Raw genomic sequence first — 27,018 nt, forward strand, 5'->3', positions numbered from 1 at the left:
CTGCAAACTGTCAAGATCCAGAAAGACCATAAAAGGATAAATGGGAAAACCAAGATGGTGGCATAGGTAAGCACCTAAACTGCTGCCTCGCACAACAATTTCAAAACTACAGCTAAAAGACAGAACGGACATCATTCAGAACCACAGGAAGGCTGGCTGAGTAGAAATTCTACAACTAGAAGGAAAGAGGAAAGCTCACGGAGAATCAGAGGAGCAGCAAAGGGCTGAGGTAAGGAGATGCGTGCAGAGAGGAAGGGCGACTGAGTGCCTGGCTGACTTTCTCTGGCGGGAGGGGGAAGGAAGCCCCCGACTGCACTGAACCCCAGTTCCGACTGCACTGAAACCCAGTTCCAGGTGAAACCCCGTGGACCCAGGCTCATACAGGGGGAGTTTGGACTGTCAGGTAGAGAGAAAAGCACATGGAGACTCAGAGAACCGGGGGAGCTGCGGCGGGTCTAGAGGCACACACGCACGTGCACGCGAGTGCTCGCAGAGAAAGCTGAATGCGGAGGTTGCTGTAGGCATTCCCTAGCAGAAGGGAGTAGGAAGCTCCTGACTGCACTGAACCCTAGTTCCGACTGCACTGAACCCCAGTTCTGGGCGAGCCCCTGGTGACCCACGCTCTTACAGGGGGAATCTGGACTGTCAGGCGGAAACTCAGGGGAGTCTCGGAAGGCAGAGTTCTGGAGGCACGCACGCAAGGGCAGTGCTGACAGGAAGCCAAGACTGTGTGCTCCGCCCTGAGACTTCACCCCATCCAAGCTGAGCACAGAGGCTTTTGCAATTTTGCAAGCCTAATCCTATAAGGCTGTCTCCAGCACAGAACTTCTCCCAGCGTAGACACAGCTGATCCTCATAGCCAACTGTCCTGGAGGTCTATTCCTCCCAGTGATACCAACAACAATCAAGACTTAACTACAACAAGGCTGTACACACAGTCCACAAAGGGGTGCACCAAGAGTGTCCACCTCAGGTTAATGGGGAGGCCGACCCACTGGGTCATATAGGAAACCTAGCACACAAAGCTACCCTATCAACTCAAGGAAGCAGTGAAAAATGGGGAGACGAAGAAACAGATCACAAACAAAAGAAATGGAGGAAAACAAATGACTGGATATAGAATTCAAAACCACGGTTATAAGGCTTTTCAAGAATATCCTAGAAAAGGCCAATAAATTTAGCAAGACCCTCAAGGATATGAAAAAGGACCAACTAGAAATTAAACAAACACTGACTGAAATAAAAAATATTATACAGAGACCCAACAGCAGACTAGAGGAACACAAGAATCAAGTCAAAGATTTGAAAAACAAAGAAGCAAAAAACACTAAACTGGAAAAGCAAAAAGCAAAAAGAATCCAAAAAGTTGAAGACAGTGTAAGAAGCCTCTGGGAAAACTTCAAGCGTACCAACATCAGAATTATGGGGGTGCCAGAAGAAGACAGAGAGCAAGATACTGAAAACCTATTTGAAGAAATAATGACTGAAAACTTCCCCCACCTGGTGAAAGAAATAGACTTACAAGTCCAGGAAGCGCACAGACCCCAAACAAGAGGAATCCAAAGAGGACCACACCAAGACACATCATAATTAAAATGCCAAGAGCAAAAGACAAAGAGAGAATATTAAAAGCAGCAAGAGAAAAACAGTTAATTACCTACAAGGGAGCACCCATATGATTGTCAGCTGATTTATCAACAGAAACTATGCAGGCCGGATGGGAGTGGCAAGAAATATTCAAAGTGATGAAAAGCAAGAACCTACAACCAAGATTACTCTACCCAGCAAAGCTATCATTCAGAATTGAAGGGCAGATAAAGAGCTTCACAGATAAGAAAAAGCTAAAGGAGTTCATCACCACCAAACCAGTATTATATGAAATGCTGAAAGGTATTCTTTAAGAAGAGGAAGAAGAAAAACATAAAGATAAAAATTGTGAATAACAAATACGTATCTATCAACAAGTGAACCTAAAAATCAAGTGAATTAAAAATCTGAGGAACAAAATAAACTGGTGAATATAATAGAATTAGGGGCATAGAAAGGGAATGGACTGATAATTCTCAGGGGGAAAGGGAATGGGGGATACAGGAAGAGACTGGACAAAAATCATACACGTATGGATGAGGACAGTGCGGGGGAGGTAAGGGCAGAGGGTGGGATGGGAACCAGGTAGAGGGGAGTTATGGGGGGAAAAAAGGAGAAACAATTGTAATAATCTGAACAATAAAGATTTATTAAATTAAAAATAAATAAATTAAATTAAATTTTAAAAAAGGATAAATTATTATTCTAAACTAAAGATAATCACAGTTAAATTCAGAATGTGATCTTAGAATTGAATCTGACCAGGGAGGTTAGACTGAACTAGCTGAGAAGGATTTTATTGGAACTTTTGAAAAATGTGAACATAGGCTATGTGTTAGATAATAGTATTGCTTTTGATAATTGTACTGTGATAGTATAAGGAATAACATTATTGTTACAAAATGCATGATGCAATACTTAAGGGTAAAGTGTCATAATATTTTAAACTTTATCTCAAATGGTTTAAAAAAGAAATTCATATGATATAGATAGTCCTATATAATAAAAGGCTAATATGCAAATTGGCCGAACGGTGGAACAACCAGTCGCTATGATGCACACTGACCAACAGGGGGCAGATGCTCAATGCAGGAGCTGTCCTCTGGTGATCAGTGCACTCCCATAGGGGGAGCACTGCTCAACCAAAAACTGGGCTCATGGCTGGTGAGCGCAGCAGCGGTGGCGGGAGCCTCTCCCATCTCTGTGGCAGCGCTAAGGATGTCTGATTGATGGCTTAAGTGCAGAGAGTGGGCCTGAGCCATCAGTTGGACATTCCCTGAGGGCTCCCAGACTGTGAGAGGGTGCAAGCCGGGCTGAGGGACCACCCCCCCACCGAGTGCACGAATTTCATGCATTGGGTCTCTAGTGTAATTCTATATAATTAAAGCCTAATATGCTAAGTGTCTAGTCAACTGGTCTGCTGTTTAATCAATCAAAGCATAATATGCTAATGATATACTAAGGCTGCTCAACCGCTCACTATGATGTGCACTGACCACCAGGGGGCAGACAGTCGACCAGTTGACCAGTCGCTATGATGTGCACTGGCCACAAGGGGGCAGAAGCTCCAACTGGTAGGTTAGCTTGCAGTTGGGGTCTGGCCAATCAGAACTGAGCGAGATGGGCTGGACATAACCTGGAGCCCTCCTGTGGTCCCTCTCCGGCTGGCCAACCTCCTACATCCCTCCCTGGCCCCGATCATGCACTGGTGGGGTCCCTCGGCCTGGCCTGTGCTCTCTCACAATCTGGGACCCCTCGGGGAATGTTTGAGAGCCACTTTTAGCTCTATCCCACAGGGACCCCGCTGGTACACAAATTCGTGCACGAGGCCTCTAGTATATAATAAAAATGGGTATGATATAGACAAAAAAGACAAGGAGGAAATATTAATGCAAAAATTGCAAAATATAAACATTTTATAACTCATTACAATGTATAGGAGTTTCTTGTCATATTTTTAAAATTTTCTGTAAGATTTAAACAATATTAAAATCAAAGTTAATAAAAATTTATCTTAATGCTCATTGATGACCACCACACATTTATTCGTGTTAGATAGAATGAGATGGGCAAATAACAAATAAATGACCATACCGAATGTTTCTGAGGGGGCAGGATAACCGAAACTGTCATCATTAGGACCATGGGAACAAACAAAGTTAAAGCTTCTTTGGAAAACATACACCTACCATATGAACTCCAGTATATATGAAGTGAATTGAAGACTCTATTCACACAAAAACCTACATGCAAATGTTTATAGTTTACTAGAGGCCGGGTGCACAGGGGTGTGTGTCCCTCAGCCCAGCCTGTACCCTCTCCAATCTGAGACCCCTCGAGGGATGTCTCTCACAATCCAGGACTGCTGGCTCCCAACTGCTCGCCTTCCTGCCTTCCTGATTGCCCCTAACTGCTTCTGCCTGCCAGCCTGATCACACCCTAACCACTCCCCTGCCAGCCTGATTGATGCCTAACTGCTCCCCTGCCAGCCTGTTTGCCCCTAACTGCCCCCCCCTGCTGGCCTGGTCACTCCTAAATGGCCTCCCCTACAGGCCTGGTACCCCCCAACTGCCCTTCCCTGCAGACACAGTCACTCCCAACTTCCCTCCTCTGCCAGCCGGGTCACCCCCAACTTCCCTCCCTTGCTGGCCATCTTGTGGTGGCCATCTTGTGTCCACATGGGGGCAGGATCTTTGACCACATGGGGGCAGCCATCTTGTGTGTTGGAGTGATGGTCAATCTGCATATTACTCTTTTATTAGGTAGGATAGAGGCCTGGTGCATGGTTGGGGGCCAGCTGGTTGCCCTGAAGGGTGTCCCAGATCAGGGTGGGGGTTCCCTTGGGGTGTAGGGCTGCCTGGGCGAGGGGCCTGTGATGGTTTGCAGGCCGGCCACGCTCCCTGGCAACCCAAGTGGAGTCCCTCGTATCTGGGGTTTATTTATCTTCTACAATTGAAACTTTGTAGCCTGGAGCAGAGCCAAGCCTTCTGCTTGCTCTGTGGTGGCAGCCATTTCTATTGGGATTTATGTATCTTCTATAATTGAAACTTTGCAGCCTTAAGCGGAGGCCTGGGCCAGCCAGGGTGTGCGGAAAGCTTGGCTTCCTCCATCGCCGGGGAAACCCTAGCCTCCTGCTCCGTGGCTGCAGCCATTTCTGTTTGGGTTTATGTATCTTCTATCATTGAAACTTTGTATCCTTGAGTGGAGGCCTAGGCCGGCAAGGGCTGGCGGAAAGCTTGGCGTCTTCCATTGCCAGGAAAACCCAAGCCTCCCTCTTGCTCTCTGTGGCCGTAGCCATCTTGGTTGGGTTTATTTGCATATTCACTCCTGATTGGCTGGTGGGCATGGCTTGTGGGTGTGGCTTGTGGGTGTAGTGGAGTGATGGTTAATTTGCATATTACTATTTTATTAGATAGGATGCCTTGATTTATATTCACCAAAATTTGTAAACAACCATCATGCCTTTCAACAGGTGAATACATAACAAATTTTGGTATATCCATACAATGGTATACTGCTCAGCAATAATAAGGAACAAATTATGAATAAACCCATTGGTGAAACTTTCTGTGGAAGAAACCAGACACAAAAGATATTCATTACATGATCTCAGAAAGAGGCAGAACTCTAGGGACAGAAAGTAGATCAGTGGCTGCCAGAAAATCGAGGGAAGGGACATTTTAAATGGGGCACTCAAGAGAATCTTTAGTGTGATATTTTTATGTTCTATATGGTATTCTGATGGCGGGTACATGAATCTATACATTTGTCAAAATTGATAGAAATATACAATACAAAGTAAAATTTACTGTATGCAAATTAAAAACAAAAGCAATGAAAGTATCAAAGGGTTCAATCACAGAATGCAGACTGTCACCAATAGATCCAACTTCATTACCAATGTGTAACACAGCCTCCCTAAAATGAAGTGGAGACAAATGCAGTGTACCTAAATCACTTTGGGAAATCGTTTTGATTGGTTATAGTAAATTAAATGTCAAAATATCTGAACATAAACACTGCATTCTGTTGGGTAAATTTTTACTAACAGAGATTAAAGGTTAGGAATTCTGAAACTACTTGGGAGCCAAGATACTCACACACAGACACACACACACATTATAAATAAGCAAGTGAGAAAGGCTAGAACAATCCATGTGGTGGTGGATTGGTCAGAGATACCTGAATTTGTACTTGTTTATGATGGTATTTTCCAAAGTGCTAGGTAGACTTTTGGACTGTGCTCTCCTAATTTGAAAACAGTTACAACATATAACAACTTCTGTCTTATTGGTAGTTATCCTGCTGGGCACAAATGTTTTACTACATATTTACCTTACATCATACCCAAGAGTCTCACCTGTCTAGAAATACTAAATCCTCTTTTTTTTCTCCTTCCTTCCCCTTCTCTCTCTCTCTCTCTCTCTCTCTCTCTCTCTCTCTCTCTCTCTCTCTCTCTCTCCCGCCCCCCGGAGGATGCCTACAATGGAGTTCTATACTACAATATTTAATTTACCTCAACTAATAATGATTTGCCTAATATTAATTTTGTTTCATTTATTAAACAAACAGTGCATAGAATTAGCTAATACAAACCAAGTCATTTTAGAAAAATATTTGTTAAGATTCATGAATGAAATAAGTGACTAAAGAAGTCTTTTTTTTTCCATTTCTGTGAGGAAAGGCATTGAAGATAACTAGATGGTCATAGAAAGGTAATGACTGATAAAGAATTAGAGACAGTAATTCAGGATTTCAAAATAAAAATGCACGTGGCAAGTTAGAATGCTTTGGGGGCAGTTTAACTACCAAGAATATTGTATTTATGGACCTATTTTCAAAATATATCCAGTATATAAGTTTACTTGTACTAATCTTGAGACACTTGTGTTGATGGGTCACTGTTCTGGGCCATATTTTATAATGAATCTTCCTTTTTGCCCCAATTTCCCCTTTATAGAGTTTCATTAAATATGTACTGCACTCATGAACATACATCTGATATGTTATCTAAAATTCAAGATCCATGAGGCCTGGATTTTTTTTTTTCCTTGAATGCTTAGCTCTGCCAGATTACTAAACTTAAACTATGTACACGCACTGTATATTTTCTGGATAAAATAATTCTTACTTCTCACTTGAATAACTTATATTTCCTAAATTTATAATAGCTAAATAGATAAGAAGATCAGAATCAAATAATTTCTTGCATATCTCAATAGGGAAATATCCATACTTATGCACTCATTAAAACTAATTTGTTTAAAATCAAAGTATTTTTGTTATTACAGAACTTGTAGAAGGTATGATATATACTTTTTGTCTATGTTGTTTTAAGTAGGTGATAGGTAATTGTTTTATCTTTGACATTTGATGGTTTGTTTGTTTAATATAATGTATTCAAGTGAACTCAGACCTCTCAAATTTGCATATGGCTAAATATACAAAATATAGTAATATATTTCTCAAAATATGGTACTCAAAATATAGTAATTATTTTTCATACATAAGAGTTTTATTATATATGATTGAGATGTAGGAGTTCATTTGATTCAATTCAGTTTTAAGCTTTAGCCTAAATTCATTACCTTTAATCACCCTATTTGAGGATTTACACTATGAAATTGCTGAGACCAATCATTTGACTGATAATACTCAAAGAATGCTTAGAGCTACAGCTAACCTTTTTTCAAGGTTATTAAAAATGTAATTTTTGAGCACTTTCAAGCATAGTGAATGTTAGGTCCCAGAGCTTAATATTTAGGATATTTATCAAAATATCTGAGATCATCTTACAGTGAACAAGCAAAGAGAATAGACCACAAATACATCAATCTTGGTCTCTTAGCAGAGTGTGCTACAATAGCAGAAGAGAGCAAAACTCCAAGCACTATGAGAAACTTCAGTGCAAACCAGAGAAAACTCAGTGACAACACACAAATGAAATAATTTTCTCCAAGCCATGATATTACATTACTACCTCTAAACCCAAATCCCACCTGAAGGGAGAAGAAGTCCCAAAAGGGGAAACTCCCCAAAACACAGATTATTAATACAAAAGACATTGGCATTTACCTGGGCATTACCACCACCTTATATGAACAAAATCCACAATACCATTCATAGTGAAGCTTATTTTATTTCCTCAGCAACAATAGGACCTTCAATGTTAAGAAAGAAATAGATAAATTCCTAGAAACATAAAGCCTACCAAGTCTGAATCATGAAGAAACTGAAAGTCTGAATAGACTGATAATGAGTGAGGAGAGTGAATTAGTAATGAAAACCCTTCCAACAAAGTGAAGCCCAGGACAGTATGCTCCCACTGGTGAATTTTACCAAACATTTAGAGAATTTATGCTAATCCTTCTCACACACTTCCAAGAATTTGAAGAGGAGTGAACACTCCTAAACCCATTTTCTGAGTTAAGCATTACCCTGATATCAAAGCCAGATTAGGACACTGCAAGCAAATAAAACCACCAGCCAATATTTCTGATCAATTAAATTCTTAATTGCATATGGTATCTGATCTTCCCTAGATAAATTAATAGATTGACCAAAAACAGACCTACCAAGACTCAACAAGCACATCAGTTCATATTATTAAATAGTAAATCTTACCCTAGTATATATTAATAGCTTATTGAGGTATAATTCATATGCCATAAACTTTGCCTATTTAAAGCATACAATCCAGTGGATTTAGCATATTTAAGAACTTGAGCAACCATCACTGCAACCTAACTTAAGAACACTCAAATTTTAAAATGGGGAAAGAAATAGATATTTTTCTGAAGAAAACTACAAATAGCCAATAAATATACATAAAAAAGTTTTTAACATCACTAATCTTCAGGGGAATGCAAATCAAAACCACAATTTAGCCCAGCTGGTGTGGCACAGTAGTTGAGCATTGACCTATGAACCAGGAGGTCCTGGTTCAATTCCTGGTCAGGACGCATGCCCGAGTTGCAGGATGGATCCCCAGTATGGGACATGCAGGAGGCATTCAACTGATGATTCTATTTCATCGTTAATGTTTCTATCTTTCTCCCTCTCCCTTCTTCTCTGAAATAAATAAAAAGATATTTAAAAAATAATTTAATTGATCACACATAGATAGTTATTATCAAAATATAAAAGATAAATAAGTGTTGGTAGGGACATAGAGATCATGGAACCCTTTGATACACTGTTGATGAAATGTAAACTGGTACAGCCATTATGAAAACAATATGGAGGTTCCTCAAAAAAGTAAAAATAGAATTACCATATGATCCAGCAATTCTTCTTTTGGGTATTTACTCAAATGAAATGAAATCTGTACTTCAAAGAGAGACCTGCATTCCTGTTTATTGCAGCATTATTCACAATACCCATGATATAAAAATAGCTTGTGCCCATAGACAGGTCATTCCTATCCTTGGGGATGTTGTAGCTCTTATGCATCATAGCACAACATATTACTCATGTGTTTGTGATGATGCTTGTGGAAACAAACCTTTTGCACTGCCAGTTGTATAGAAGTATAGTACATACAATTAAGTACAGCTCATGATACGTGATATTGATAATAAATGACTATGTTACTGGTTTATGTATTTACTATTCTATACTCTCTATCACTATTTTAGAGTGTACTTTGTGCTTATAAAAATAATATTTTCTGTAAAACCACATGTCGTGTTACTCCAGCAGAAGCACTATACATATACTGTTTACTGGGTCTTGATTGGATCGTTTTCTCTTATGCTTGACTTAATCTCATGTTGTTTTGTTTATTATGGCCCCTAAGCACACATAATCTACTGCCAGTAAAAGGCCACATTGTGTGAATGATCCTCAAATGAATTTAAAAGTAATTAAGGGCTCTGAAGGCAGAAAATCAGTGATAGTCATTGCTCTTCAGTCATAAATATCCCATTGTACCATAGCTATGCTCTTTAAGAACAAAAACAAAGTGATGAACAGACTGGAATCTCAGAGGGAAGATGGGGGAGAATGAGTGGCTGGAAAGAAATTGACCAAAGAACTTGTATGCATATATCGACAACCCAAAGACACAGGCAGTAGTGTGGTGAAGGCCTGGGGCAGAGGGTGGGAGGTGGGCTAGAAGGGGACAATGAGGGGGAAAGGGGACATATATAATACTTTCAACAAGGAAGATAAAAAAATAAAAAACAAACAAAGTGATGGAAGCTGTTAAAGATCTGCTTCATTGAAGGTGAGTCTAACAAAAATTCAAGAAGGGCCCGTATCATACCGATACATGGAAAATCTTCTAATGACCTGGATTGAAGACCAGATGCAGAAGCATATCCCTCCCAGCATTCTGTCAATCACAGCCAAATCAAAAAGTATGTGAGGTTGGATCTGACTACGATGTGGCATTTACTGCTAGCACTGGTGGTTCAAATGATTCAAGAATCATTATTCATTATATAATTGTGAAAGTGAGTGGTAAGTCTGTGAGTGCTGATGTAAAGGCACCTGGAGAATTTTTAGAAACTCTAAATTAAGCTGATTGTGGAGGAAAATTACTTGCCAAATCACATATTCAATATGAATAAAACTTTTCTATTCTGCCCAGCCAGGTGTAGCTCAGTGGTTGAGCGTCGACCCAGGAACCAAGAGGTCACTGGTTCGATTCCCGGTCAGAGCATATGACCAGGTTGTGGGCTCGATCCCCAGTGGGGGGCATGCAGCAGGCAGCCAATCAATGATTCTCTCTCATCATTGATGTTTCTATCTCTCTCTCCCTTCCTCTCTGAAATTCAATAAAAATGTATAAAGGTATCTCTTTCCAGAATAGAAAAGTTTTTTTATATATAAAAAAAAAAACTTTTCTATTCTGGAGATACCTGAGAAGACTTTCATCCATAAGGAGGCCAAGTCAATACCAGATTTCAAGACTTATTAGGTCAGGATAACTGTCTTGCTTGGGGGAAATGTTGCAGGCCACAAATTGAAACCCTTTATGATCTGGCACAGTGAGAAGCCTAAGGTCTTTCATAAGCACACACTGCCTCTAGACTACAGAATCAGTAAGAAGTCATGGGTGACCCAGCTCTTCTTCCAAAATTCCCTCCTGAATGGCTATGCCAGCAAAATGAAATAGCCATTCAGGAGGACATTTTGGAGAATACTATATGCCGGAAGCCAATTCCAGCATGTCATAATTGCCAGAGTTTCATCAAAAGGTTGATGGAACTTGGAGACTCAACAAGGGCTGAGTCACATATGTCATCCTGTTGGAGATGGCTAAAGGCATTTCCTCAAACCTGAAAATGATGCATTAAATTGATTGTTTGCTGCAAGACAGCTCAGGGCATCTTAATCTACATGTTATTGCCTCATACTGGCCAAACACCTGAATAGCCGTAAGCTATTCCCCAATCTGACTACCCTTTGAAGTGTATATCTCCACCTTGCCTTAGGACAAATTGTGTTAATAAAAAGCAAGGGTCCTGAGACAAGGAGAACTTAGTTTCTTTAGCTAGGCTCCTCTGACCCCCAATGCCTTTCAAAATTATCTTTTGTCTCTGGACTCTTACTTAAGTTACACCCAGCCTTTCTCCATATTGCTGAACCCTTCTTAATGCTGGAACAAGATCCCCAGCAAATATATTTTTCATGATTTTACTTATTGTTGATAATGTTTCTGGACATCCTCCATTTACCAGTGATCTTCATCCCAGTATCAAGGTTGTGTTTCTCCCTTCCATCATGACCTGTTTTATCCAACCAATGGGTTAAGGAGTTATAGCGACTTTAAGGCCTACTCCCTGAGGAGGACCTTGACCCAGGCTATTGCTGCAACTGAAGAAGACACTGATGCAGTTCTGGATTATAGCATCTATGCCTGCATCAGGAACCTTGCTTGGGCCTGAGGTGATGACACCAAGTAGTGTATGAATGGCATCTGGAAAAATACAGTCAAGAGCATTGTCTGTGACTTCAAAGAATTTGCCAAGGATGAGGAGGTTACAAAAATCAACAAGGCTATGGTTGAGATGACAAATAACTTTAACTTTGGTGTGGATGAGGATGACGTCAGCGAACTCCTACAGGTTGATCCTGAGGAACTGACAAATGAAGAGTTGTTGGAACTGGAAGAGGAACACATAGCTAAAGAACATGCAAGAGAAAGGTGAGTACAGTACAAAAAAAAAGAACACCCAAGAAAGTTCACAATGAAGAATTTAGCAAAAGCTTTTGCAGATCTCAACCAGCTCCTTAAAATGGAATTGCCATAATTATGACCCAGAAATTCCAGTACTGGGAATTTATCTGAAAAAACTGGAAACACTAAGTGAAAGAATATATGTACTCTTATGTTCATTGCAGTGCTATTTACAATAGTCAAGATTTGGAAGCAGCCCAAGTGTTCATCAGTGTAGGGAGCAGCTCTAGGGTCAAGCCTGGAGGGCAGAGCTCTCCTACCATAATTAAGCCTGACCTTGTAGCCCTCCCTAATTCCTTTCTAAGTAGCTATGGGCGGTGAGAAGTGCAGCAAGTGTTGCCAAAACATGAACATTTGTATACATGTTAATCTCACCTTGTTTTAATTAGACTATAAAATAAAGCATTGGCTTGCAGGCTGGGTCTTTTGTGTCTTCATTCAGGCACCGGAGATCCACTGAGCCCCAGCTGTATTCTCTTGTCTGTCTTTTCTTCAATCCTTCACCAGCCCTCCTCAGGTTCACCCTTGGCCGTGCTGGCGTGGCACACATCAGTAGATGAGTGAATAACAGCTATGAGACATTTACACAATGAAATACTACTTGGCCTTAAAAAGGAAGAAAACTTTAACCTTTGTGACAGCGTGGATGGACCCGGAGAACATTATGCTAAGTGAAATAAGCCAGTCAGAGAAAGACAAATATCATGATTTCACTCATATGTGGAATTTCGTGAATAAACTGAACTAACAAGCAAAATAGAGACAGACTTAGAGATAGAGACCAGGCAGACAGTTCTGGTGGGGAGAAGTGTTGGAGTGTGTGGAAAGACTGAGCAAAAAAAGAAAAAGAAAAGACAAAGCACTCATGGACACAGACAACAGTGTGTTGATTACAGGAGGTGGGGTGTGGAGGTGGAAGAGGGTATGGGGGGATAGATGGTGATGGGGGAAAAGTAAATAAAGAAAAAATGTTTGAAAACATGGACCCCAACATTGAAAAGTTTCCATTAATAGAGGAATATTTATGGTACATTATATAATTGCAAGCAAACCTATGATAAAAAAAAAAAAAAGAAACAAACTAAGCAAACCAGCATGAACATATCTGTAAAAAAAAGTGACACCTCCACAAGAGGAGCCTCAGGCAGGTCCTGCAGGAGGTATTCCAGACGAAGGCATTGCTGTCATAGGAGATGACAGCTCTGTGTGAGATATTGTCCCAGCAGACATTCCAGTGGGACAAGTGCGGAGGTGGAAGACAGTGATATTGATGACCTTGACCCTGTGCAAGCCTAGGCTAATGTGTTGTGCTTGTGTCTTCGTTTTTAACTAAAAAGTTTAAAAAGTAAATAAATAAATAATAGGGGAAAAAATCTCACAGAATGGCAACTGCATACAGAAAAAAAGAAAATATGCAACTATACAATGCTTTATGCTAGTGTTATTGCAAGCCAAAAGTTAAAAAGAAACACTTATAAAGTAAAAACGTTACAGTAAACTAAGGTTAATTTATTACTAAAGAAAAAATGTATATTTTAAATTTCGTGTAGCCCAAGTGTATAATGTTTATAACATCTACAGTAGTGTACAGTAATGTGTAGTCTTTCACATCCATTCACCACTCACTCACTGACTCACCTAGAGCAATTTCCAGTCCTGCAAACTCCATTCATGGTAAGTGCTCTATACAGGTGAACCACTTTTATCTTTTGTACCATATTTTTACATTATCTTTTCTTATTTAGATATGTTTAGATATACAAGATACACAAATACTTATCATTGTGTTTCAACTGCCTACATTATTCAGTACAGTAAAATGTTGAACAACATTTGTAGCCTAGGAGTGATAGGCTATACCATATAGCCTAGGTGTGTAGTTGGCGATACCATGTAAGTTTCTGTAAGTGCACTTAATGATAATCGCGCAAGGACAAAATTGTCTAATGATGCATTTCTCAGAATGTATCCCTGTCATTAAGCAACACATAACTATGAAGACTATACATAGTAGAATAATATTCAGCTTTAAATATAAGGAAATTCTGCCATTTGCAACAACATGAACGAACCTGGAGAACATTATTTTAACTGAAATAAGCCAGACACAGAAACAAATAAAAACCCTATGTGAAATCAACTATATAAGCAATCTAAAAAAGTGAAACATAAGGAAGCAGAGAGTAGAATGTTGGTTACCAGGAACATAGAGGTTAGGGAAAGGGGCATATGTTGGTCAAACGGTAGAAAGTAGCAGCTATGTAGGATAAATAAGTCTAGAGATCTAAATACAGAGTGACTGTACTTGATGATACTGTATTGAATAGTGCAAATTTGCTTAGAGAGTAGTGCGAGTGTCCCCCTTATGTCCCGTGTGGAGTTCAGGGTTCAGGTTCAGGGTTCATTTGTGACATGGAGGAGGCTGCACACAAATGAAAGAGACTAGACAAGAAAATATTAATTTGGGAATTGGGGGCCAGGCGGAAGCCCAAGAGAGGACTCCTCTTTGCTCTGGCCTTGCCATCCTTTTTATTCAGGTCTGGGGTACACCCATAGCCCTTAGGCAGGCAATTCCAGTAACAGCTGGATGATAGCCCATCAGCAAGGATTTACATAAGACTAAAAGGCGGAAGTTGTTTCAGTTCCCTTTGTCTCCACCAGACAGTGGGTGTATGGCTCTGACCCTTGCCAAAGCCTCAAGGTTGACCAGCTTTCCGGGTTCCTTGTCCACACCTCTGTGCTACTGAAGGCAATGGGCAGCTTCCAACATCTCCCCTGTTTCTTTTCCTTAAAAAAAATTGCATCTGCAGACTAGAAATAAACATATGGGAACAAAAATGAGACAAGTAATAGTAGTTATGCTGAGAGGCAAATGAGTCAGTCTGTAGTAAGTTTCTTTCTGGGCCAACAGTTCCTTGAGTCCCAATTTCAATGTCCAACAGTTCCTTATATGTACAGGCCAGCAATGATATGCTAGTTCTGGATGGTGCAAAAGGTGGCAATGAAAGTGCGACCTTCTCTGGCTTGGTCCTGGGCAACCTGCAGCAACGCACAGCTGCTGACTGCTAGCATGGCAAGGCGTCTTCACCATCCTCCATGTCTGGACTGTTTCTCCTCTTGTCTTCATGGCTGGAGCAGTCTGGGCAGTTTCTCTCTGGGATCCGTTGTTGCAGGAATCCACATGGTCTTGGAGTTTTCTGGAAACATACAAACATATTCTCGACCAAAGGTTAATAAAGGAATCTTTTCTATAAACTAAACTTGGGATCCATTTTCATTTTTTTGCCCAAATGACTTTCCTTTGTCTTATTTTGACACCATGTGATTTTTCATGGGTGTCTTGCTATTAGTATTACAAGTGAAAATTAATTTTCAAAGTAAAAAATTTATTGATGTAGTTTACTTACAGGATATTATTTCTTACAGGATATTATTCTACTATCCCCCCTTTTTATTTAAATATTAGAAGGCTTTTGGAAATTTGATAATGCAGTCTTGATAACTTTTAATTTTTTGTACAGAAATATGACTGCTTTGGATTCATTGCATGTTAAGCAATTTTACTATGAGATGAACCATCAATAAAAATTTTTAGTTAAATACTTCAGGAACAGTTTCCTATCCAGGACAATTAAGTTTTTATGAATATTCACTTATTTCAATTAGCCAATTTAAATCAATCTGAAATAACGTTTATTTTTTAATTTCACTTGTCCTAGGTTATGGACAATAAATAACATTAATTAAATTTTTGCAATTAGCCTTTGAGAAATTTTACATAAACTTTGTCAGGGAGACAAAAACACAAATTATTTACTTCAGCTTAAGAGGCCAAATATATTGACTTTTAATTATAGTTCTTCAGATGTTTGAAGAATACCTATTTCCTTCCAGAAAAATTTTCAGGCTACAGACAATTTTCACTTAAAAACCTTTGTCTTTCTTTTTACAGCATGCAACCTACAAGGCTGCTGCTTAATCCTGGCAGATATTGCCAGGCCATGTCACATGAAACAACTTCTCTTAAGGTTATGGTGACCACCAGTATGGATCAGATTTAATATTTTAATAATGATCTTTAGTTTATCCTGTAAATATTAGTCAAAGAGATTTTAAAATTTCTCCTTTTTATTAAGCTTAGAATTTTATTTTTAGTGTATTCCCTTTGGTCTTATTTGCATATACAGAGGAATCATGGGAGGTCTCAGTAACTTTCTTAGAAGACTTAATCAAATTGCTTACAAGTTTCATTGGCTTATTCAAAAGGAGGGGTTGGCCTTTGTTGTTTCAAGATGGCAGCCCCCAGGGGGAGTGGCAAGCCATGTGGCCAACATGGCAGCTGCCAAGCCAGGCAGTCCAAAATGGTGGCTGTCTAAATTGTTCTTTGACAGAAAAGATGGTTTATTTATTCTCACAATAAACAAGGGAAGAGCAAACTAAAATCCCTAAAAGATAGACAGTCAAAATTATATTGCAGACAAATAGAGCCTCAAGGTTGACCAGCCTTCCGGGTTCCTTGTCAACACCTCTCTGCTAGTGAAGGCAATGGGCAGCTTCCAACAGAGTAGATTTCTGGTGCTGTCATCACACAGACAAAAATGGTGACTAGGTGAGCAGATATGTTAATTAGCTTGACTATAGTAATCATATCACTATGTATATCATATGTATATATTAACATTTTATGTTTGTTTATATAAAATAATTATAATGTATATACCTTAAAATATACAATTTATTTTAAAAATTATAAATTCTAATATATGACCAATATTTGTAAAATCTATATCATTTAGCTCTAGTAAATTAGGTATGTAAATTAAATGAGAAAACTTGTAAGGATTATGGGAGGAAATGTAGTTGATTCTATTGCTCTCTGTTTCACTGATCACTAGCTTTGAGAAAAATCAAATTTTCATAATATAATTGGGAGCTGTAGATTGGACATTTGGAAGACCAGAGATGATAGAGATGAAGATGAAAGTGGAGAGAGAAAGAGAGAGAGAAAAATACTCTCTCTCTTTATAAAAATCATTGCTATGGTTCCATTGTGCCATTGCTCAAATGACATTTCTATCTAATAGATAATAGTAATTTTCTCTGGTCAGATACAATGCATAAAACTATATATTACCACCTGATATTTATTAAAGACATATTGTGTCATCTAGCTCTTCTGGTTATTAAAAAGAATTGTCTCATTTTAGAATTTGGAAAATTCATAAGGGGTTTTACCAAGATGTAAAGAGTACATCTTTAATATTCTGTGGTATGCTTCATGAAGAACTATTCTGTTTATCAATGCATATCTCTTCATATCACTTTAGAGACAGAATGCATAATGTTTAGTCTGGTCATTTCAAGGTTTTGTTGCAGATTGTTGAAGTTGGATGACTTGGTATCCAATTCATTTATTCATTTCATGGATGCCACTAAATACCTTTATTACAGTCATTTACACTTCTGCTATGACACCTCCTTACAGAAATGTAGCCCATACACTAGTATTTGCTAACTTATAATATTGCCATGTTTTTATAAATTTCTGAATTCTGCTCACTTTAAAATTTAAAAAAAAACATTTTTCTTTGTTTATCTAAATCGTTAAGAAAATATTGAAACTACAGGACTAATATGGACTCATGTTTAGCATTTTCACAGTTTTACAAATAGCTATATACACTTAAAGGTTTTAAAAACACTATCTTTTAAGACATTCAAAATTATCATAAAGGACTTGATACTAAAATTGATTTATGCACTCAAAAGTAACATATTAATGTCTTTGATGCAAATTTCAATTAGAGGAAACATAGTTCAGTTATATGCACATTTCTACTACCAATACAATTTCAGTGTGAATCTCAGCATTTCTGATTTTTTCTTTTATTTGATGACAGTTGTAGAAAGAAACTAATGAAAATTGGGTTTTAACTTTTTCTAGTTAAGTATATAAATACACTGTATATTACTTTGTTTTCTCAATTTTAAATTGCATCAACAGGATACAATTTTTATTAAATAAAACCTCAGGGACAAATAAGCATTTGATGTTTTTAAAAGCACAACTTGGAAATGAAATGTGATTCTCAGTGTGAGAAGGCTAAGTACACTTCATTAACACTTTTTAAGGAAAGGTTTTAGCAGCTTCTCAACGTGCACAGGTCCAAGTCCTATGGATCACAAAGCAGTTTATGCTCTTGTTCCAACCTACAGAGACATTATTTCAAATTGATGAATTTAATGTAACACCTCCTTATTTTTTAATCACATGCACACATAACTAACATTATCACATATAACATTACCATCTTTGACACTGATATTCATTTTTACAATATTGATATTTTAACCTCTGTCAGAATTAACTGGCAGCTTTTGCCCCATCTGTTAGTTCCCTGAGATTGCTGTTGCTAATTGTCACAAATTTAATATGCATTTATTATTTTATATCTCTGGGGACAAGAAATCTAAAATAAAAGTCTTGGCTGGATTGCATTCCTTTGGAAGACTTCTATTTCCTTGTCTTCTCAGCTTACCTTTAACACCCACCTGATAAACCATGGTAATCTCACCATATCAAGATACTTAACCAGATCTGCACATCCCTGTTTACCATATAAGGTAACAGCCACAGATTTCAGGAATTAGGACCTGGATTTCTTTCCAGGAAGGCATTGTTCATTCTACCATACTAACCTTAATGTTACATAAAAGAAAGAAAGAAAAAAAAAGATCTCTTGAAATCAGTGGCAGGTTATAATCGATGAAATGAGGTAAAGTATCTCCTTTCTTCCTGCATTGTGATCCATTCATGCTGATTTGTTTTCAATTTTTTCAATTTTATCACCTCTGGCCTTTACCTCTGTCTAGAAAGCCCATTTCCCCATCCTTTCTATAGTCCACATGCCTAGCCTTGATAATATACAGCAATTCTTTAAGACTCATTTTGAATACATATATCATCTTTGGGAAACTGTCCAATTTCAGATGCCTTGGTTATCCTTATACTTGTTTGTATTACTTTTCTATACTATCTAACAAGTAATCACAAATGTAGCAGCTTAAAACAACTTATGTTTATTATCTCAAATTTCTGCAGGTCAGAAGACTGGGCATGGCTTCGCTGAGTTCTCTGCTCATTGTCCCACAAGACTTAACTTATCTAAGACCCAGTTCCTTTTCCAAGCTCCCTGGTTGTCAATAGAACTTAGTTCCTTGTGGTTTTAGGATTCTAGTTTTGCTTCCTTACTGGCTGTGTACATAGAATACTCTCAGCAGCTAGGGTCACATGCACGTGCCAAGACACTGCATTCGTTTTGGTCCCAGGCAAACAGAATGCCTTTGTCTTTTTGAAAGTCTCACAGGCTTTGGTCAGACCTACCAGAGATAATCTATTTTGATTGATTGAAAGTCATCTGATTCAGTGACTTTAATTATACCTATAAATCCCATCTGCAGTATAATGTAACATCATCCCAGGAGTGAAAGTCCATCATATTCACAAATCTCACCCTCACTGAAAGAGAGAGGATTCTACAGGCCATGGGGCAGAATCATGGAGGCTATATTAGAATTCTAACCACAACAGTGACTCATTAGCATAAAAAGTTGGTCACATTTACTCCTTATTATGCTACATTGACTTCCGCGCTTTTTTGAACCCCTCATTGTTTATATCCCGAGTATCTGCTCTATTGCTTGCCACAGACTAAAGGCTCATTAAATATTTGTATGATGAATTAATATACAAATCAGCATACTCATATATATTCTTTAAAATAGAATATCATCAGTGTTTCCTCAAATATGGGTATGAATTATTATTCAGCAACATAATGGATCAGATACATGAGATTATACATGAAAAGATAGGCTAAAGTAACTTCCCACCAGCAAAGCCAAACAGTTATTCTCACAATTAAATATTTAGAACTAGATAATTAACAAAAAAGGGTTTGCATGAGAACTTTTATTAAGAACAATTTTTATGTGTTTCTGGTGGATGTTTGTTCAATGACATTTCTCTTATAAAAAAACTAGAGGCCTGTTGCAGGAAGATTCCTGCAAGAATAGGGCTTCCTGCAGCAGTCTCCGCCGCCCCGACTACTTCCCTCCCTTCTGCCCCGCCCCGCCTGCTTCCCTCCCTTCTCCACCACCCCGCTTGCTTGCTTCTCTGCAGCTTTGCTCCCTTCTGCAGTGCTTGGCTTCCTTCTACGCTGCCTTCAGTTTTTGCTCTGTGCCTGGATATGCAAATTAACCGCCATCTTGGTTGGGTTGATTTGCATACTCACTCCTGATTGGCTGGTGGGCGTGGCTTGTGGGTGTAGCAGAGGTACAATCAATTTGCATGTTTTTCTTTTATTAGATAGGATATACTTTCATTAATATAAAATATCCAGAAATATATAATTTGCAATATATATCAATCTCATAATGGTTTAAGGACAAGGAATCGACCTTGTTTGTATTAAAATTCTCTACACTACTCACTATAGCTCTTGCAAAAAAAAAATAGCCACAATAGTTTTTTTTTTTAATTGAAGAAAATCTATTTCTATGCTTTTTGGATGTAGTTTTGTAATTTTATTTATTTATTTATTTACATTACTGTTCTTAGAAACATGAAATCTCAGGTATATATTCAACTTGGTACAGTTTCTATTGCTCTTATTTTATGGACACTATATCTTTTTGGGTCCTTCACTGTACACATTATTGATGTTTTCATCAGTTTCTAAAGCCCACTTACTGTTGTTGTTGTTTAAAACCTGGTGATCAGAGTTGGAAGAATAGGAATCCTAAAGTTTTAGAGTTTCTCCAACTGCCACTGTACTTCTAACCTTGAAAACTTTATCCATATCTCAATTATTTTATTTATTTATTTATTTATTTATTTATGTAGTTATTTATTGTCTAAAGTTTTACACATGTCTCCTTTTTCCCCCGCTGATCCCTGCCCACCCTCCCCCACCAGCCATTCCCACCCCAGGGAAGCCCCCACCGCCCCAGGGTCTGTGTCCATTGGTTATGCTAATATGCATGCATACAAGGCCTTTGGTTGCTCTCTAACCACCCCCTCCCCTGCCACTGTATCTGGATCTATTCTTGTTCATCAAATTATGTTGATCATTATATTTCACATATGAGTGAGATACTGTGATATTTATCTTTCTCCGGCTGGCTTATTGTGCTTAGCATAATGCTCTCCAGTTCCATCCATGCTGTTGCTAATGGTAAAAGTTCCTTCTTTTTTATAGGGGTGTAGTATTCCATTGTATAGATGTATCACAGTTTTTTTAATCCACTCATCTGCTGATGGGCACTTAGGTTGTTTCCAAATCTTAGCTATTATAAATTGTGCTGCTATGAACATAGGGGTGCATATATCCTTTCTGATTGGTGTTTCTGGTTTCTTTAGATATAGTCCTAGAAGTGGGATTACTGGGTCAAATGGGAGTTCCATTTTTAACTTTTTGAGGAAACTCCATACTGTCTTCCACAGTGGCTGCACCAGTTTGCATTCCCACCAGCAGTGCACGAGGGTTCCTTTTTCTCCGCATCCTCACCAGCACTTGTCGTTTATTGATTTGTTGATGATAGCCATTCTGACAGATGTGAGATGGTACCTCATTGTCATTTTGATTTGCATCTCTCTGATGGTTAGTGACTTTGAGCATGTTTTCATACATCTCTTGGCCTTCTGTATGGCCTCTTTTGAAAAGTGTCTATTTAGGTCCTGCATGGCCCCTACCGGGCGGGGATCAAGCCCACAACCCAGGTATTGTCCTGACCAGAATCAAACCATGATCTCCTGGTTCATAGGGTGATGCTCATCCACTGAGTCATACAGACTAGGCTCTAGTTACATTTTATGAGTAAAAATTAAGACTTAGTTTCAGATCTAAGGTGCTACTCTTAAGATTAAAGGCTTATTATAATTTTCTTTTTTCATTGTGTACTTGTTTTGAGAATAGCAACAAATCCATCAAGCTAAGCTTATAGTGATAGCAACTTCTAGGGTACCAGAAAGAAAATACAGGGAGCATCAAATCATTAATAATGTACTTTCTTAATTGTGATGTATTCAGAGAATATTGTTAAATAGGAATTGAAAGTATGAAGAAACAAAATGGTATTTTAAAAAATACTGTCACTTGACATTGCTGCCTGCTAGTTCTTTGTTAGATGAAGCATGTAAAGCATAAATAACATTTCTTTCTTAAATCTTAATGTAGAAAGAGAGAATCACATTGATAATACAAAAGAATTATGAGTCTTTACCTAGAGACTGAATTGAATGCATTTATGCAGAAATATGCCAAGTCATTGACAGTAGTGTGCAGGATCTGTTCATTATATAGGCACTGACTCTGATTCTTTCCTTTTAGGCCCACACTGTGAGTATGGACCTTGTGGGGCTAGTAATCCTTGTGAGAGTGGAGCCATGTGCAGAGAGAAAATGGATCTGGAAATGTTTTCCCTTGGGTACTAGTGCCATTGTGGGAAAGGCTTTGCTGGTCCAGGCGGTGAGATCAATGTCAGTGAATGCAGTTCCAGCCCTTGCCTGAACGGATATTGCTATGACAGTGAGTTCACTCAGCCACAGCCATCCTTGTAGTGCAGTGCAACTTAGAATCTGACAGAGTAATGAAATAGCTCAGATCCAACCTGGATTAGTTGCTGACTTTACCCTGCCTCGAATAGCAAAGTCAATGCCAATTATTTTCACAGAACATTCCCACCTCTGACAAATTCATTTATATTTTGTGAGTCATACAGTAGCAAATGAAAAATGTTAATGAAATGTGACTTCTGTGTTCAGATATCAGAATTAACCTTTTTTCACCTTCTTTTTTTAATGTTAGATTTTTAAAGTGTTTATCTGTAGGTACAGAAAAAAAAAGCAGCTTACAATGATTTAAAGTAACTCATTATTTTAGCCCATCTATTACACAAACACACTTCTTCTTACTGAGATATATGTTCCTGAAAAATATAAATTTATAGAGAAATAAAAAGAAGGCAGAAAGAAAAGAAGGAAAATAAAAGGTAGGTAAGGGAAAAAGAGGAGGTGGGAAAAGAAAGCTGAATATTGGATAATGGATTTTTTTTTTTTTAGACACAGGAAAAACAGGGTATGAAATAGTCCTGTGCCTTGGGTATGGTTAAGAGGGTTAAAAGACATGGAGTGGGAAACAGGAGAGAGAGAGAGAGAAAGAGAGAGAGAGAGAGAAAGATGTAAGGGAAAAAAACTCTGCCTATCTTATTTAGCTTTATTTTAGCTCCTTTCAAATATATTTCTACATAATATTTCAGTAAATAGATAAATAGTTAAAATAATGTGATGTGTGAAAAAGCATATTGTGATAGAAAGTTATTTTATTTGGAAAGGCTATCATTTAACCAAAATTATGCATTCTTTTCTTTAAACCAGTGGTTCTCAACCTTTCTAACGCCACGACCCTTTAATACAGTTTCTCATGTTGTGGTGACCCCCAACCATAAAATTATTTTTGTTGCTACTTCATAACTGTAATTTTGCTATTGTTAATGAATCATAATATAAATATCTGTGTTTTCGGATCGTCTTAGGCGACCCTGCTAGCGGTTTTTAACTGTGGGTCGCAACCCACAGGATGAGAACCGCTGCTGTAGAGCCTAAGACCATCGGAAAACACAGATATTTACATTACAATTCATAACAGTAGCAAAATTACAGTTATGAAGTAGCAATGAAAATAATTTTATGGTTGGGGGTCACCACGACATGAGGAACTGTATTAAAGGGTCGTGGCGTTAGAAAGGTTGAGAACCACTGCAAGTTTAAACCAATGTTTTCCCAATGCATGTCCTTAAGGAACACAATAGGATTTTTTTTTTTACATTGGATAAAGCAGCCCAGGTATCAAACAATAGGTAGTGTGTGTGTGTGTGTGTGTGTGTGTGTGGATGGGGGAGGCACTAGCAAGCTGGAATTTCTACATAGATATTAAAATGGAGTATTTTTTTTAAATACTGTGCTAGCTAAGCAAAATATATTTTTATGCTCTGGGCCATTTGTTTGTTATTCTTATTTTGAACCAACTTTTTCCCCCCCAGAATTCAGCACTTTAAATATTGTGTTTTTAAATTTGTAAACTTCTCAAATTACCTTGAAATAAGCCACAGTTATCTTATTTCTGAGCTTAAACCCACAAATGTTTGGTGATGCTGGTGCTCACTATAAAATAAGGAAAACAAAAAGTATGCCTAAGAGAGAAGTTAGCAACTCTTTTAGATCTAGGCAGCCCTAGTATAATGGTTAAATATGAACACGTCAGATGTATTTTGCGTGAAGGAGGTTTATATACAGGTATGGGCAAAGGTATCTTTACATTAGTTCATATGAAAATAATATAATAATTAATAAATAATATAATAATTAATAAATAAGAATATAAGAATAAACTGTTTCATGTACTCATAACTGGAAAATCTACTTTTATTAGGTCTTCATATATATTACAATTCATAATTATTTATGTGATAAGAAAATATAATTTCCAAATATGCTACTTAATAGTGAAGTGCTCTCTATTAAATGTTTGAAATTCATACATAATATACATGGAAAATGTGAATTTTGGAGACCTGATATATTGTTGTATTTCATAATATGATTGTTCACGGTATATTTTGGACCAAATCCAAGGAAATCAGCTACAATAGAACCAAAATATGTATTAAAAATGAGCTTGTACATGTAAACTGATAGCATAAATCTAAGGCACTGTATTGTTAATACTTCCTAAAAAATAAAATAGTTAGGGAAGCCAAACTTTCTGATTTCAAGTTAATAGTATTTATTACATGACAATATATAAGAAACATTTATTCATATGTATATTGGCTTTGTAAATTTCAGACATGGTGTGGTTTTTCATCAGATTTGTTAAAATACTCACTTCTGTATTTTCAACACAGTTTTATCATGTCAGGAACTTTGAATCAGAACATATAATGCGTTATGTTTTGTGTATAATTAAATATAAAATGAATAATGTATTAATAATGACTTACAGATGGCTTATCTGATGAAAATTAAAATTAGTAGTATGGGATATTTATAAACAAAGACTAATATTAACATAGTGATTGTATTTTCTCGTAAAAACAATAGGAAAATAAGGCAATATGCTTTAATAATATGTTCTAATAGATTTGAAAAAAAAACAGTGCTTTTGTTTGTTTGTTTTAAATTTTAAACAAAGTTATGGTTGCTTGTTTGCTTGTTTATTTTCTTTATGGTAATAAAATCAATTCCTTGGGGTCTTATTTGGAACATAGCTTAGTTCTCAGCTTCTTAGCCCCTAAGATTTAATATTAAAAAAGCATATTTGTTGATAATAAAAACATGATTTATTTTTTAGACACTAATCTCTGTCTTTCAGACCATTTGTTAATTCAAAGTTATCTTTTGTTGTCATATTTATTTTAAAGTAATTCATCATTTATCTACATAGAGAATGTCTATATCTACACTGAGATTTCATTTGACTCTAGTTATTTGTTATGTGTCAATTTGCGTCAATATATGAACTTGAATTGTATTCATAAACCCTTTCAAAAATATTATTATGAGTGATGTGATTCCATAATGTCTTCATTACATACTGCGTAACACTTGGTTTTAATTTGTTGTCATATATAATATCCTTTATAACATATAAAGATGCACCAACTGATAAATTTTACCTCATTAATGTATGTACAACTATATCTGCATATCAATAGATCATTTATATTAAATGAGACATTAAAAACTAGGGTGGTGGATCAAAAAAGTAAAGTAAGACAGAAGTAAAAGTTTGTCTAAAGAGCTGCCATATTTTGTGTCTCCCTTGTCTCTCCTTGAGGGCTGTCGGCTGGCTTGTTCTCCTTAGGGGACCCAGTTACATGTTCTACACAGAAGGATGGCTGCAGAAATCTAGAAACCAGCTAAGTACTTCACATTACATTAAAAATGCTTTTGCCAGCCAGGATCTAAGCATTTAATGAGAGTAAGAGCAGGTACTTACACAGAGGCAGAGTGTCAGTGGAGAATACGTGGTAGGTCTCAGGGATAATGAGGAACCCAGGGATTTATGGAAGCGGCTATAAATCCCCGCTTGCCCCAACTGCAAGTCATGATGTCGCCATTTCCTTGAAACAGTTCTTTTCCATCATTAATGATAAAATAGAGACCATGTTCTGATCATGACTTCTAAAAGATTATGATGAAATGTGAAAGCTCTTTTGAACAACGGCTTAAATAGTTCAAAATCAACTTTCAGATCTCTGTGCACTTTTATGTACCTTGTTGTACCAAGAGCTTTGATAAGCAGTTAACTTCTGGTTTATTAAACCTAAAACAATCTGAGAAAAGTTAATTGATACAAAAATAACTGCTTGACCATAGGTATTCTTACTGACAAAAAAAAAAAGAAAAAAGAAACTAAACTGGATATTTTCATTGCTAATTTGTAAATCATCACCAAATGTTTATTATTCTTATATGTGATTATTCTTATTTTAAATAATTTCAGTGTTTAATTTAAATAGAACTGAGCAATAATGTTTTTTAGAAAATATTGCAGAGAACTAGTATGTAATCAGAGTATTACATATAAGAATTCACAATTTTGGGTTAAAAGTGACACACATTAGATGAGCACAACATTCTTCAGAGTATTTAGTGTTACCTACACCATGATGGAAGCAATGTAATGAGTTCTCTGTCTTCTGCTGTTTCCAGTGGTTGCTGGCTTCTGCTTCTGCAGTCCTGGCTACAAGGGCCTGAGGTGTGAGCAGGACATCGATGACTGCATCCTGAATGCCTATGAGCACAACTCGACCTGCAACGATCTGCATCTCGTTAGTACCCATGAATATTATTAATATATTTTATTACGTGGTCGCATAAATTAACCCTACACATATGGTTAACTTTGGCCTCTGTGGCTTGTTGGTACATATGAGTACTTATTAAGATTAGAAAACAGAAGCTTGAGCAATATTTTTTTTCACTTAATGGTAGTAAAAAAAATTTTTCTAGTCACCACTATATGCAGGTTGATGTAAATATTACAAAACAAACTGCTCTCACAAGACTTGGTGATATTAAATTTGTGTAAAATTTCAGAAATTATTCTGAAGAGTGCTGTTAGACTCATAGGCACCTACTTTTACCTAACTCAAGGTATTGTATACAAACACATAATATG

The 27,018-nt window shown here is 37.4% G+C and overlaps 1 protein-coding gene across 1 annotated transcript in view; it reads left to right on the forward strand.

The window, feature by feature from the left end:
- EYS (eyes shut homolog) overlaps positions 1–27,018 on the forward strand; it is a gene marked incomplete at both ends in the record, with an annotated part of 1,444,019 nt that overhangs the window by 343,089 nt on the left and 1,073,912 nt on the right. The window contains 1 exon segment of the mRNA XM_080665107.1: positions 26,550–26,668. Coding sequence (XP_080521233.1) covers positions 26,550–26,668 — 119 coding nt within the window.

This window comes from Plecotus auritus (assembly GCF_963455305.1).
Source record: "Plecotus auritus genome assembly, chromosome: 4".
NCBI lineage: Eukaryota > Metazoa > Chordata > Mammalia > Chiroptera > Vespertilionidae > Plecotus > Plecotus auritus.